This window comes from Misgurnus anguillicaudatus, chromosome 21, assembly GCF_027580225.2.
Source record: "Misgurnus anguillicaudatus chromosome 21, ASM2758022v2, whole genome shotgun sequence".
Lineage (NCBI taxonomy): Eukaryota > Metazoa > Chordata > Actinopteri > Cypriniformes > Cobitidae > Misgurnus > Misgurnus anguillicaudatus.
Window position 1 is genome coordinate 62,159,620 of NC_073357.2, and position 14,519 is coordinate 62,174,138.

The window sequence follows — 14,519 nt, forward strand, 5'->3', positions numbered from 1 at the left end:
TTTGGCAAATGTGTTATTAACCACCCAACCAAATTTGAATGATGGAAAAAATGGCAAGTACATTCACATTTAGGCATTTAGCAGATGCTTTTATCCAAAGCGGCTTACAAAGATTATGAAACAAGAAATAAAATGATATCAAAATCTTGGAAAAATAGGTTGCATTCTTTGCTCTCAAGCAGTTTCTCAATATTTAAAAATTGAGCAAGCTGAATGGATGCTTGCGATTGTGTTAGGGGCGGAGCCATGCTTGGTGGCTCAAGTGCATCATTGAACCTCTTATTTTAACCCCACCCAAATAATCCTGAACACAGAAATGTTGAAAAACTGTTTAACAATCTGCAATTGAGTACTACACAGTTCACAGTCTTTGTAAGGTGTTTTAGCAATGCATTTCTAACATTTATAATGTGACACAATTTTCAAGATTGACTTTACAGGGACTTTAAAACATTTTGTTTTTCATACAGCACTTGTGTCAATGATAAGTGGAGCTGTATGGAGAAAGATTGTCCAGGGATTTGTTTGGTAAAGAGCGGCTCACATATAACCACATACGATGGCCGAACGTACAGTTTTCATGGAGACTGTACTTATGTACTTATGAAGGTTTGTCATTTCTGACAGTTTTGTAGTAGTAAACATCACCGTACACTATAGTTGGCTTTTCTTTACAAAACTTTGCTTTATTTAGTACTTGAACTGAACTATATCCATAATGTTTCATCTCATAAGTAAGTTAATTCATGAGTTAATATGCAATGTGCTTATCAATTTATTTGAAATATGCGTGAATTAGCATGTTTGTGCTACTGTTATGTCATTATATAAGCATCATTGCATGACTGTATGTTTCAGCACGCAGAGTTTGCTGTTTTGGGAGATTTAATGAAATGTGGCACCACTGAGACTGAAACATGTTTGAAGACGGTAACTCTGTTCCTGTCACAGGGAAACACAGTAAGTAACTGTACATTTGAAATGAATTGACTGCCTTTGTTTTGAAGTCTTTCATGTTGTCAAATTTATAAAAGACAGAACAACCTTTTCCAAAAGGCTTTTTCTGAAAAAGGCCGAACTCTTGGAATGAGCTATTTGTTAGTGTTGTTTACATCATATGCACTTATGCACTGAATGGTAAATGGACTGCATTTAACAGACCTATGGCCATCCAAAGCGCTTTACAAGTTGCCTCACATTCACCTATTTACTCACTCATTCATACACCGACGGTTTGCACTGATTGCAAACAAAACACTTGAGATTAGATTTTGATTTACTTACTGTCTATATAGTAGTTGCAACTCCTGAGCGGGGTCTTTTAACATTGTGACCGCTCCATCACTTATTTGTAAACAACCCCCAAATCCGCTGTCAAACTGGGTCTTGTTTGTAAAGCAATTGCTCTGAAATGCAGGTAACAAACATAAACCCATTCCCAATTACCTTGCTGTTCAGAAAAAAACAAACTGCATCCACTATTGTCTTATGACAGGGTTACTTGGAAAGCTGAATAAAGTTTTCTTGTCCTTACCTCTAAAAACACATTTCTTCTTTCATGCTATTGTTGATTCTTGATGTATAATAAAGTTGTCGCATGCAGTGATGCTTGTGACTTCTACTCGACGGATCAATTCTAATGCGCATTCTCGCTTTTACCGTGATTACAAACAAAGTTAATGCAAAGATGCGATCAGACCCGTCCTTACATGGGGCGATGCAAATGATGCGATATGGGTGGCGGGTTTGCTGCGAAAACACGCACTATTCGCCTCAAACGCGTCTTCGCCCAAATATTCAACTCGAGTGAAAAATTCACATCTAGAGCGAGTAATGCGATGCCCCGCGTTTTGTGTGCACGCAGCATTACTCTGATTGACTTGTGGGCGTGCTTTTCCGAGGGAAGTGCCCATAAAAGGAATATGGGGTCACTGCCCTGTAATGGGTACCCAAAAACTTTCCGAAACTTGTATGAAAGAGGAGGCGTGAGTTTGGCCCAGAAATACTCCATCACACGCTCAACTTTTTTTGACACCTTTGCCTTTGTTTAGCATGAGGATTACTAACTGTGCAATTTTTCTTTAACTGTATAAATAAGTCAAAATGCATGAAACGTCATTAACCCCCCCTTTAAATGTTTTAAACAGATCTTCAGTATTCAGTCTGACGGAAAGCTGTTTGTTAACCGAATATTCACGTCGCTTCCTCTCTCCACAGGTGAGTTAGTGAATATACAGAAGTGTAATGACATGAATAAACAGATGAGTTATTTAAAATAAATAAATATTGAATGTGTCCTCTGCAGCGGGTGTGATGATTTTCAAGCCCACCTCATTCTTCATCATCGTTCAAACATCTTTTGGGCTTCAGCTGGAGATTCAACTCGTACCAATAATGCAGCTCTACATTAAAGCTGATGTGAGTCACAAACAGAAAACTAACGGTAAGAAAAATCCCTCTGACCTCCTAAAAACACATCAGATATACAGGTTTGGATAGATTTGGCAGAATATGTTTTGTGGGATTTGTAACAGCAACACATTTAAAATTGCCAAACATATTCACTTTTTCTTTCAAAGAAGCACTGATCTATTTATAATATTTTTTTCTTTTTGCATCAGGTTTATGTGGTAATTATAACAGCGTCCAGTCGGATGACTTCATCACTGTTAGCGGCTCTCTGGAGGGCACGGGTGCAGGTTTCGCCAACGGCTGGAAAATACGAGCAAACTGTCCTGACGTTCAGAGCAACTTTGAGGATCCTTGCAGACTCAGTTTGAGAAATGGTAGGCAATCTTCTTTTGCTTACAGTACTTTACATTTTAGCCGTTGTTATGGATGGATGGCGTCTGTATTGTTAGGTTACACCTCTTCATCCACCTGTTTTCAGAGAGATACGCTCAGAAATGGTGCTCTCTGCTGTCAGACCCAAATGGGGTTTTTGCTCCATGCCACAAAGAGATCAGCCCTGATGTCTATCAAAAAGTGAGTTTAACCTCCAGAGACCCAAACGTTGATCCCGATGATGTATTTTCCAGTTGTCCACTTTTTCAAAACGGCTCAATCTCACTATGGTTTTAATCCAACAGACCTGCATTTATGACGCCTGCAATTGTGAGAATAGTGAGGAGTGCATGTGTGCTGCTCTCTCTTCATATGTACATGCATGTGCTGCTAAAGGGATTTTTCTACATGACTGGAGAAACGCTGTATGTGGTACGTGAATATAAAACACCTGCAGTTTGTTTTGCTGCTTTTATGCAACTTGAATTTGAATGAACGGCTTTAACTTTGTGTCTGCTCTGGGTCATCTGTATGCTGGTGCACTTTGTGTTTCCAGTTCCAAGTTTGTTTTTATTAAATAGTTAATTCTTTTCCTCAGGGACGTTTTCTGCCAGCTGCCCCAGTACTATGATTTATTCATACGGAGTTCAAAACAACAGTCGCTCCTGCCATTGCCATAGTGAGCCAGACTTCACGTGTGCCGCTGAATTTGATCCAGTAGACGGTTGTGTCTGTCCTGAGGGAACGTTTCTGAATGAAGAAGGAAAGTGTGTTCCTCCAAACAACTGTTCCTGTTTTAATAAAGGCACCGTGATTCCTCCGGGTGAAGTTATCATCAAAGATGGCAGCAAGTGGTATGTGTTCAAATCTCAATAAAACAGGTCCAGTTAATTAAAGCCTAAATACATTTTTCTAACATAGCTTGTTCCTGAAATCGGAGTAATGCACAAAAGACAAACTGTTGCATGAAAATGTTTTTATTTCAGCACTTGCAAGGAGGGAAAACTCAGTTGTGTTGGGCAGAAAATGAAACAGCTATGTGAGTAATCGAAAATGTCTATAATCTTTTTCATTTTAATTATGAAATGATTTGTAATTTGGAAATCAAAGTTATGATGTGATCACCTTCATGATACTTGAAAATGATTATTTTTTTGTTTAACCTGATAAGGAACACTGTGCCGTACACGGTACACCCCCTCTCTTGCACGTGAGGTGCAAGAGAGGTTGTGACACTTTAGCATACATAATCATGCATCTTGTTCACTTGCGATCCAGCCTACATGATTTGCTTTGTCAGTGTAACATGCCTTCTTTCAATGCAAAACAAAAGTCAGTCTATATTCCTGCGCTTATTAAAGTGTTGCCCACATTTGCTGCATCCGTAGAACCAATCCACAGGATGGGGAACAGCTCTAATGTAGTAAAAAACAAAAAAGTGTATGCAAAAGATGTGCCGGGCCAGTAGATGGCGATGTTACTTTGTAAAGAAACACTACATTTCTGCACACATACGCATTCGTCTAATAAGAGATAAATACAAATGATCAAGATGGTGAAAGCATCAAGCAGTTTTGTTTAGATGGACAGGTTTATTACTAAAAGCGATCCTGAACTATAAAGGGCCAACATTTGATAAACTTTTGTAAACACCAAAACTTTAATAAACTCAGTATCTTGAGCAGCACCAACACAGTCCTGTAGGCTGCCATTGTTGTGTTGGTTATACCTGCGCATACATGACTGAATTATCACATCACCGTTATCACAGATTTGCGTTTATGTAATTTACATGGAGACGACAATGCATCGTTATTAAAAACATGCACTTTGAAACTCATCTTTAAAGTTTGTGTTTTCAAGGCCCAAAACGCTGTCCGCATGTAAACGAACAGCCAAACCGCACGAAAATCTTTCCTGTTTCCGGTTGAAATTGTTGTTGTGTAAACGCTCCCTGTGCTTAGCACTAACATGTTTGTCTTTGCCATCAGCTTGCCCAAATCCAATGAGGTACTTCAACTGCACAAGTGCTGCTCCTGGATCTACAGGCTTGGAGTGCCAGAAAAGTTGCAACACTGTTGAAATGACATGTGTGAGTGTTTGTGATCGCTTCCTAAATAACTACAGGTAGATTTTTGCAAACATACTTCACTATTCAAATGCAGATTCAAAAAATATTGTCTCATATCACTAAAACAGATTAGCACAGAGTGCATTTCCGGCTGCATGTGTCCACCTGGACTGCTGTCAGATGGGAGTGGTGGTTGCATCAGTGAAGATCTTTGTCCATGTGTTCACAATGGCAATGCACACCAACCTGGAGAAACAATCAACGTGGAGTGCAATACATGGTAAAAATGTTACACCATCAGGGTCTTGATATAAGATATATTTTATAGGGATGCACTGATACCGATACAGGTATTGGCCTCGATACCACATTTTGTAAAGTACTCGTTAAAAGTCCCCCGAAACCGGGGATCGATACCACGGTCTGAGAAATGTCTATGTTTGAGTGGCGTGTAAGGGGTTAATGCCTCTTGTGTTGTCCAAAGAGGCAGAGTTTACAACAACCTGGAAAACTAGTCCCTTGTTTTTTTGTTAAATTATATAACTAAAGCTGTACTGTACTGAAATAAAAGTGAAATGCAAAAAAGTGGTATCGGTGCATCCCTAATATTTTATATTTAGGTAATAATGTTAACTCTTTCCCTGCCATTGACGAGTAAACGAGTGATTAAAAGAGAACAAATTAAGATAGGATGAAACGTTTTATTGTTGTTGTTTTTTTAAAGCAGACGGTTAATTTTTTGATATATGTATGTTTATATATTTAAAGAAGAACATTTTCTAGAAGGCATTAAAAATCATAAAAAATGCTGGCGCTGACTGGCACATTTTTAAAAAAACGCTGGCGGGGAAGTTAAACACAAACACGTACTTTAAGCATAAAATGTTCTCATTTTGTCTGGATATGATAAATATAAAAACCATACTAAAATATTTTCTAAAAAAGTTTCTCATCTGATTGGTTCCAACAATTAGTAACATCTTATGTAGGGTAAATTAGTGCAGTACCACCATCAAATGAAATAAAGCCTATATACTTTGCTTTATTCACTAAATTGTGGTTTCATTCAACATAGTGTTTATCTGAGATTGGCCTCTGTTTTCTAAAAAAAAGAAAATGGGGAGGATTTTATCACCAATAGCAAACTTCATTTTTAACATGAAAGTTATTAAATTGATTATTGACCAAACGTGGGAGTTGTGTAGCGTACCACAAATTAATGGATTTCATTTATCCAAACCTATAGATGTTTATTGATTTGTGTTTACAGCACTTGTAAGGGCAGAAAATGGAAGTGTACCAAAAACCAGTGCTATGGGACGTGCAAAATTTATGGTGATGGTCATTACATTACATTTGATGGCAAAAGATACACTTTTGATGGAAATTGTGAATACACATTAATAAGAGTGAGTAAGCAATACATCAGTATAATACTCTCATACTAAAAATCAATGAAGTACCAATGTCAGTAAAATGAATGATCTGTGATTCGTGCAGGATTTTTGCGGTCCTACAAATGCCACCGGAACCTTCAGGGTTCTCACAGAGAACGTACCGTGTGGAACGACCGGCACCACGTGCTCAAAAGCTGTCAAGATCTTCCTCGGGGTGAGGACTTTTAGTTCAGTTAGATCTGACGTTTTTATAGATAAAGTGCTTGATAAATTAACCTCTCGATTCTTTTAGAACAAAGAGCTCAAACTGACGGATGGAGGTTTTGAGGTTCTTCAGAGAGAGTCGGGTGAGGATATTCCTTATCGGATTCGAGTAATGGGAATGTACCTGGTCATTGAAGCAAATAATGGTCTTGTTGTTATGTGGGACCAGAAGACAAGCATGTTCATCAAACTCAGTCCAAATTTTAAGGTGAGAAAAAAATATATTGTTAATTTTAAAAAGTCTCAGAAATTGCTAGATTTGAATATGTTGTGGTAATGTTATGTGTAACATATTTTTTTTGTTAATTCATTAATTTTTTGTCTTATAACAGGGTGCCGTTTGTGGTCTTTGTGGAAATTATGATGGCAATGCAAACAACGACTTCATGTTGAGAAATCAGGAGGTGGTAATCAAACCCTTGGAATTTGGAAATAGTTGGAAAAAATCCTCCAGCTGTCCGGATGCTGTTGAAATCAAAGATCCCTGCTCGGATAACCCTAACAGGCAATCGTGGGCTCAGATACAATGTAGCATCATCAAAAGTGAAATTTTTATTTCGTGTCACGCTCAAGTAAGTTGATTTGTGATCGACGGGGCATGGACGATACCCTGTTCTTGTTTTTCTTGTGTAGATAATTGCTATTTCCTCTTAAGGTGGATCCGTCTCCTTTCTATGACGCATGCGTGCGAGACTCATGTGCTTGTGATAACGGTGGAGATTGTGAATGTTATTGTACGACTGTAGCAGCTTATGCACAAGCCTGTAATGAAGCCGGAGCCTGTGTTGACTGGAGAACACCAAAAATATGCCGTGAGCGATCCCTACGTTTCTGCTGATTTGAATAACTGAATTACTAAGTTATTAAATTAGTAGTTACTAAGTAATTAGTTACTGTAATTTAATTACTTTTTCCTTAAAAAAGTAAAGTAAAGGATAACTCAGTAATTTAATGTTAGCTACTTCTGATTTAATTGAAGTAAATACTGTGTATGGACCAGAGATGGGCACTCGAGTCAGTGACTCGGACTCGAGTCGCACTCGAGTCGCATTTTTAAGGACTTCAGACTCGACTTCAGACTCGAACTGAAATGACTTCAGACTTGACTCGACTCGACATAAAAGACTCGTGAATATTTTAAAATCAACTCGAGTCTTTTATCCTTAACTACTGATTTCATTAAAAGGATTATGTGTGTTTTTTTGTGTATGCTGTACTGCAGTAAACGGGATCGGACCGGACCCTTATTATAGAATTCAATGACGTGCGGCGCGTAAAATCTGAAATGTGATAAGAGTCTCATAAAGATGGCGGGACTGGCAGTGCCATATGTTCTATCGTTCGGTTTTTTAAATGTTTTAGACGGCATTTCTGGAAGGACAGGCACATGCAAAGAATGTGGAAAAACCATAAAGGATACTGGGACAACAACTTCGAACTTTATTAGACACCTGAGAACACACCCACAAAGGTTAGTCACGTTAACTCTGCTCGCCCCATTTGGTTTCCATCACCATAATTTTATGCTCATTTTGAAGTATTGCATCAAAAACGATTGATGGAAATGCCAAATTTCGAATAAAAATCCCTTAATGCGCAAAAAAGTTTATACGCTCGCTTGAGGTGGTTTTTGATTTATGACAAAAAGAGTAAATGCGAGTAAAGGGAGATGGAAACGCATTTGTTGAATTAACTCTGATGTAGCGAACATTAAATGTGACTGACCATCTAGCTGTTTCCGCTGGAGTTGTCTTTACCATATATGGGTCTTGGCGTCGTCGTAATATCCTTGTTGCCAATACCACCATCATTCGAGAGAGAGAGAGAGAGAGAGAGAGACAGAGAGAGAGAGAGAGAGAGAGAGAGAGAGATTACAACCCGCACGAGGATGTAGGCGTCCTAAAGCATTCTTTATTTACATTAATTCAGTTACTGTTAGTTTAAAATGTATTTACCTCAAACAACTATTCATCATTAAATGGGGTCAAGAGATTTAGTTTTGACCATTATTTTATTATGAAAATCCTATAGTGAAAATAATGTCTTCATTCTTGTCAGGAGTTATAAAAATGTAAAACAGAGTACATACCCATAATCTGAAATAAGACTCTCATCGCAGTCATTGAGAAAAATACTATGGTCGTCACGAAAGCACTCGACAAAACAACGTCCATCAGGGGTTTTAATTCATGTCAAAGTGTGCATATTTGGAGTATTAATTCAATTATGTTTACTTCAAATTTCTGAGGCCAGTTTTATTTAGTTTTTATACAAATATGTCATGTATGTTTTGTGGAGTTATTAAAAATGTATTATTTAAGCTCTTTATAACAACTACTGTCATTACTGATAACTGTTTTGTCTAAATAAAAAAGGGTATTTACAGAATTTTTAAATGGACCTTTTTTCCCCTCGGCAATGCATGAAATGACTCGAGACTCGACTCGGACTCGTGACAAAAGACTCCAGACTCGACTCGGACTTCAGTGATAAAGACTCCAGACTTGACTCGGACTCCAGCTGAAAGACTTCAGACTCGACTCAGACTTCAGATGAGAGACTCGTGAACATCTCTGGTATGGACTGTAGATCAATGATATATAATACAATAGTGGGTTTAACATCAACATTAAGGGGCGGTTTCCCGGACCAGGATTAGCTTAGTCCAGGACTAGGCCTTAGTTTAATTAATAAATATAACTAGTTTTAACAAACATGCCTTACTAAAAACATTACCTGTGTAATGTTTTTAACATTACCTGTGTGCATTTTGAGGTAAAATAACCTCAAAATAACTCGAACTCTTTCCCCACCACCAGCATTATTTTTTAAGTTGCCAGCCAGCATTTTTCATGATTTTCACAAAGTTAAATGCCTTCCAGAAAATTTTCTTCTTAAAATTTATTAACATACAAATTTTAAATGAAAGAACAGAGCCTCTGCTTTCAAACAAAAACATCCAACCTTCATTAGTTCTCTTTTTATCACCTCTCAAATATGGGTAGGTTTCTTCAAAAAACACCTAATAGAGATAATTGCATTTTTTGTGAAGGACTTTTGATAGAGATCAGATTCAGAGCGATCCTCAAAACTTACACGGACATACAGCTGTTTGCCACAGGGCCAACCTGATCTCACGAATTTCCGTGGCATAGTCACGGAATTTTGTGCTCATTTTTCCGTGGCATTCTCACGGATTGGTTACTCAACTGTTTTGTCCTATTTTCTTACCATTTCTGCTTCGGTTTAGGGTTAGATTTACATGAAATGGCATCCCTACCCAAACCCAACTCTAACCCCAACGCCAGGCGACAATTGTTTAAAGTTTCGAAAATATAAAAGAATAAATCAGAAAAAATAGTATAAACCAATAGTTAAAGTAACATACTAACGCAAACACCAAATCTGGCCCTAGATCGAAGCGAAAATGGTTTGAAAATAGGAAAAAGCAGTTGAGTAACCAATCCGTGAGAATGCCACGGAAAAAGACAGTCCGTAGCAGGGCCACGGAAAAATGCGGAGATCCGCGAGAATGCCACGGAAAAATGAGCACAAAATTCCGTGACTATCCCACGGAAATTTGTGAGATCATGTTGATAGGGCAATACTTCCAGGTTTTATAAGTTGCGGAAGAGCACCACCTGGTGGATAATAGCGGTATTGTGGAAAATGGAAATACTCGTCATTGGCAGGGAAGTGTTTTCTCTTAATTGACGAGTTAACTCATCAATGGTGGGGAAAGAGTTAAAAAATGTGACCAGAATAATTTATGTACTTTTATAAGATTTATTGAAGCCATTTCAAGCCTATCTTTGTATCATTTACTAAACATTTTCTAAATCCTATTTAGTAAAAGTAATTAAATACTTTTTGGAACAAGTAATTTGTCATTTTTTGAGTAATTACCCAACACTGGTCATAGCGCAAGCATTTAGAGTTTTGCTTTTCTTGCAGCATTGTTCTGCGATTATTATAACCCTCCTGAGGAATGCGAGTGGCACTATAAACCTTGTGGAGCTCCTTGTATGCAGACTTGCAGAAACCCATCAGGAAATTGCTCAAGTCAAATACCAGCACTTGAAGGTAAAATCACATGATTAATAAACAAAAAAATCTAAAAGTGGTAAAACTTTTTATTAATAATATGTCCTTCAGTTGAGCCAGTGGCAGAAGTGTAAATTCAGTGATGCCAAAGGTGGAATATTTAAGTTGATGAGGACAGAAATGTGAGTTTTTTTATTTTTATCAAATGGTTCTGGAGTCCCGGTCTAGTAAATATAGATCAGCTATTCAATACTCCAAATGATTAGCTCATATATGTTAGAACAATAAACATGTTTTCTAGGTCAGACATGCCACACTGGACATGAATTTGACAAAATCTGTCAAAATCAGAAATTCATGAACCTCATGACCAAGACTTCTTTTTAATTTGATTTTTTTAGGTTGTTACCCGAAATGTCCCCCTGGACAGTCTTTCTTTGATGAAGACACAATGAAATGTGTAAAAGAGGAGCAGTGTGGCTGCTTTGACGAGCAGGGGAATCATTATCTCAACGATGAGAGAGTTCCTTCAGAAGAAAACTGTCAAATATGGTATGCTACCATTTAATATCCACTCAAATACAACAAACTGTGATGAAAGCACATTTTAATTCTAAAAATGTTTGTACTTGAAGCTATTGCAAAGCCATGGAAATCAGCTGCAAATACGACGTCACTGGTAATGAAAGATGTTTACTCTTATGAATTTTTATTTTATATTATCAATGTAGTAATTTGATAGAGTAAATTATTTTATTCCCATGTTTGCAGCATGCACCTGCATATTTAAAGGAAACAAGTATCAGTATGGAGAAACTATATATAACACAACAGATGGGCTTGGACACTGCATAACAGCTGTCTGTGAAAAAGATGGAATGATTAAAAAGGATTCATACCCATGTTCAGCATCACAGCCAACAACAACCTACTCTCCAACAACTGTCTTCAACTTCTCAAGTACATGAATGTTTTACTACTCTCTTTAACATCATCTGTACGTTTCATATAGATATAGATTAACAATTTCACGCCATGAATATAGCCATAGATGCTGAAATGGCACTAATAAATAAAATGAATAAATAAATAATAGAAACAATGAAACAATTTCTGTAAAACTCTCATGTTAAACAAGTCCTCAAATAGAATAATGAGATATTAATGCATTGAAATGTGACAGTTACTAAGGTTAATCGGTAGCACTTTATTTTACAGTACGTATAAGTTGTACTTACAGACAAATGTGTGGTACTTACTTTTAGGTATCTACATGGTAATTAACTGGTATCATTACTGTACTTACCAGTCATACATACTTGATAAGTACTGGATAATAACAGATACATACTTATAGTGTAGGTATACTGTAACTAACGAGTATTTAGTATTTACAGGCAAGTTAGGGTAAATGACATGTATTTATAGTGTACATATATGATAACTAATGTCAAACACTACTGTACTTACAAATTGTATATACACAATAAGTGTGTACTAGTGAATGTACCCAGTAGTTAATGCATATGATAGTCAATGGTTGGGTTTGCCTCACAGTGACATGTATATGATGCTATATCTTAGGTGGTAGGTCCTATGTGATTACTGTGTATAAGTGTACAGTACTTATATAGAGTTACATAATAACTACCAAGTATGTACCACTGGTAAGTACAGTAATGATACCAATTAATTACCAGGTAGATTCCTAAAAGTAAGTACCACACATTTGTCGGTAAGTACAACTTATTTACCATATATGTAAAAGGTAAGTACACGTTCTGTAAAATAAAGTGCTACCGGTTAATCTACGTTTCACTGATTTGCTGTGTATAAGGAGATAATTCAGCAGGTTATTACTTCTAAAGCCTTTTACCTATTTGTTTGAGTCTTCTGGTTAGGGTACCTTACATGCAGGGTTCTAAATTAACTTTTTTGACCACCAGCCAATGTGGCTGGTAACTTTCTAAAGTTACCAGCCAATCAGCATTTCCACTAGCCAAAATTTTTCAGTTGAAAATAAGAGAAATTATGAGTGCCACTGAATGCAACAATTTGTTTTTTCTTTCGCGTACACGCGACAGTACTGACAAAACATGACAACATTTTTGTGATCAAACATAAGCTTTCTTCGTTTCTCTGTCGATAGACATAAAGCTTTACTGGGGCACAGGCCCCCCATTTTTTGAAAGCCTGCTGTGTGCAAGAAGTGTGCAACACTTCTATACAATGTCCTTTACTTAACCCACTATTCTACAGTGCAACAGGTACTGCGAAAGATAAATATGTATTTAAAAATATTTAAGTATAATCTTCATCATACCTAACATTATTAACATGTTTGGAGGCATAAATGTTGGCCTAAAATGTTTGGTAATAATGACAGCAGAGAAATATTTACTACATTATACAGCAATGATTAATAACTTATTTTTACAAGAATATTTTAAGAAACCAGGCTTTTTATGATGGCTATACTAAATAATCTCAGTCACAGTTACTGCTAATTGTTTATGTAGTGTCCTAGAGTTAAATATTAGTAAACTAAATATTAATTTCATATCTGAAAATACAGAACAGTATAAGACATACATCTGTGGATTTTCTCAGCAACAATGCAATTCTATAGACTTGACAAAAGGTTTTCCTGAGATTTTTCCTCTAATGTTTGAGACCTGACAGGGTGAGGATGTAGTTTGTCTTAAACTCATCATCTCGCCTTTCTGCTTCCCTATCCCTGCTTTGCACAAAACATTTCTGATGTCCATCTACAGAAGCCAATAATGATCGAGTCAAAATAAGATTATCATTATTATTTAGAAACTTACTTCTCGTCATGTTTTCATAATTACTCACGTCCCCTTTTGGATGCAGTTGTGCGTGCAGATGAACGCAAAGACACGCGTGGACATGGATACATGCGTGCACGCGTCAGTGCGACTGCTTCGTCGCTTTTACAAGCGTAAATTGGGTAACTACATTGCATATAGATATGTTTTTGCCGCTATTATCTTTGTAAATGAATACACCAGTTAACTGCTAAAATTTAAACTTGAGATTTACACCTGGGCACAAAAGATTTACACTGGGGCACGTGCCTCAGTAAAGGGGTCTGGAGACATCCCTGTTTTTAGTCTATCCTCCCTGCTCTGCCCGTTCGTTCTCCTTCTTCCTTTTCTGGTTGACGCGCTCAGTTCGTTTCCATGGTTTCTTGCGCTGGTTTCGCTGCAAACTGCGCGCAGCCAATTGGCGTATGAAACATCATCACGTAGCATTATGGCACAGTGTTCGTGGGAAATGTAGGAAGTACTGCCAGAGGGATAAATGACCGAGAACAGAGCTTTATGTATCATACATGTAATGCCTCATGCATCACCGGCCAAACTGGCTAGTAAGTTTTTATTTACACCCGCCAATTGTTAATTTAGAACCCTGCTTACATGACCAATTAGTTAAAGCAATATATTAATAAACTTACCACAAATATATGTTTCAAAACCTTATCTCTGAAGATGCTAATATGAGAGCTAAAATAATCGGTTTAAAAATTTAAATGGGAAGTGAATCTGACTATTTTAAATTTAAATTTTATTTTGTTTCAGGTACAGATGTGCCAATAACTTCAGCCAAGTACACCTCAGAATCTGTTTTAACAAAGACAACACCATCATTCAGCACATCAGCAAAAGTAACAACAGATGAATCCAAATGTACAGTTTGCTACTGGACACCATGGATGAATGTTGATTATCCAAAATTCGGACCACAGGGAGGTGACAATGAAACAATAAAAAACGTAATAAATTCTGGACGGTATAAAGTATGTTCAAACCCGATAGAAGTCATCTGTCAAGCTGTGAGATATCCAGGTGTACCTTTATCACTTTTACACCAAGTCGTATTCTGCAATAATTCAGGATTAATTTGTGAAAATAAAGAACAAACACAACCAAAATGTT

At 37.1% G+C, this 14,519-nt stretch overlaps 1 protein-coding gene across 1 annotated transcript; it reads left to right on the top strand.

Moving 5' to 3' along the window:
- Window positions 1-482: 482 nt before the first annotated feature.
- Window positions 483-11,221, top strand: LOC129438757 (mucin-2-like). Its single transcript, XM_073859595.1, has 18 exons — window positions 483-609; window positions 859-960; window positions 2,148-2,217; window positions 2,306-2,443; window positions 2,622-2,786; window positions 2,891-2,985; window positions 3,090-3,216; window positions 3,383-3,638; window positions 3,771-3,823; window positions 4,776-4,876; window positions 4,984-5,135; window positions 6,126-6,264; window positions 6,356-6,466; window positions 6,545-6,724; window positions 6,849-7,088; window positions 7,172-7,328; window positions 10,471-10,599; window positions 10,962-11,221. The coding sequence occupies exons 1-18, from the start codon at window positions 499-501 to the stop codon at window positions 11,126-11,128; spliced, it is 2,493 nt and encodes an 830-aa protein (XP_073715696.1). The 5' UTR covers window positions 483-498; the 3' UTR covers window positions 11,129-11,221.
- Window positions 11,222-14,519: the final 3,298 nt, after the last annotated feature.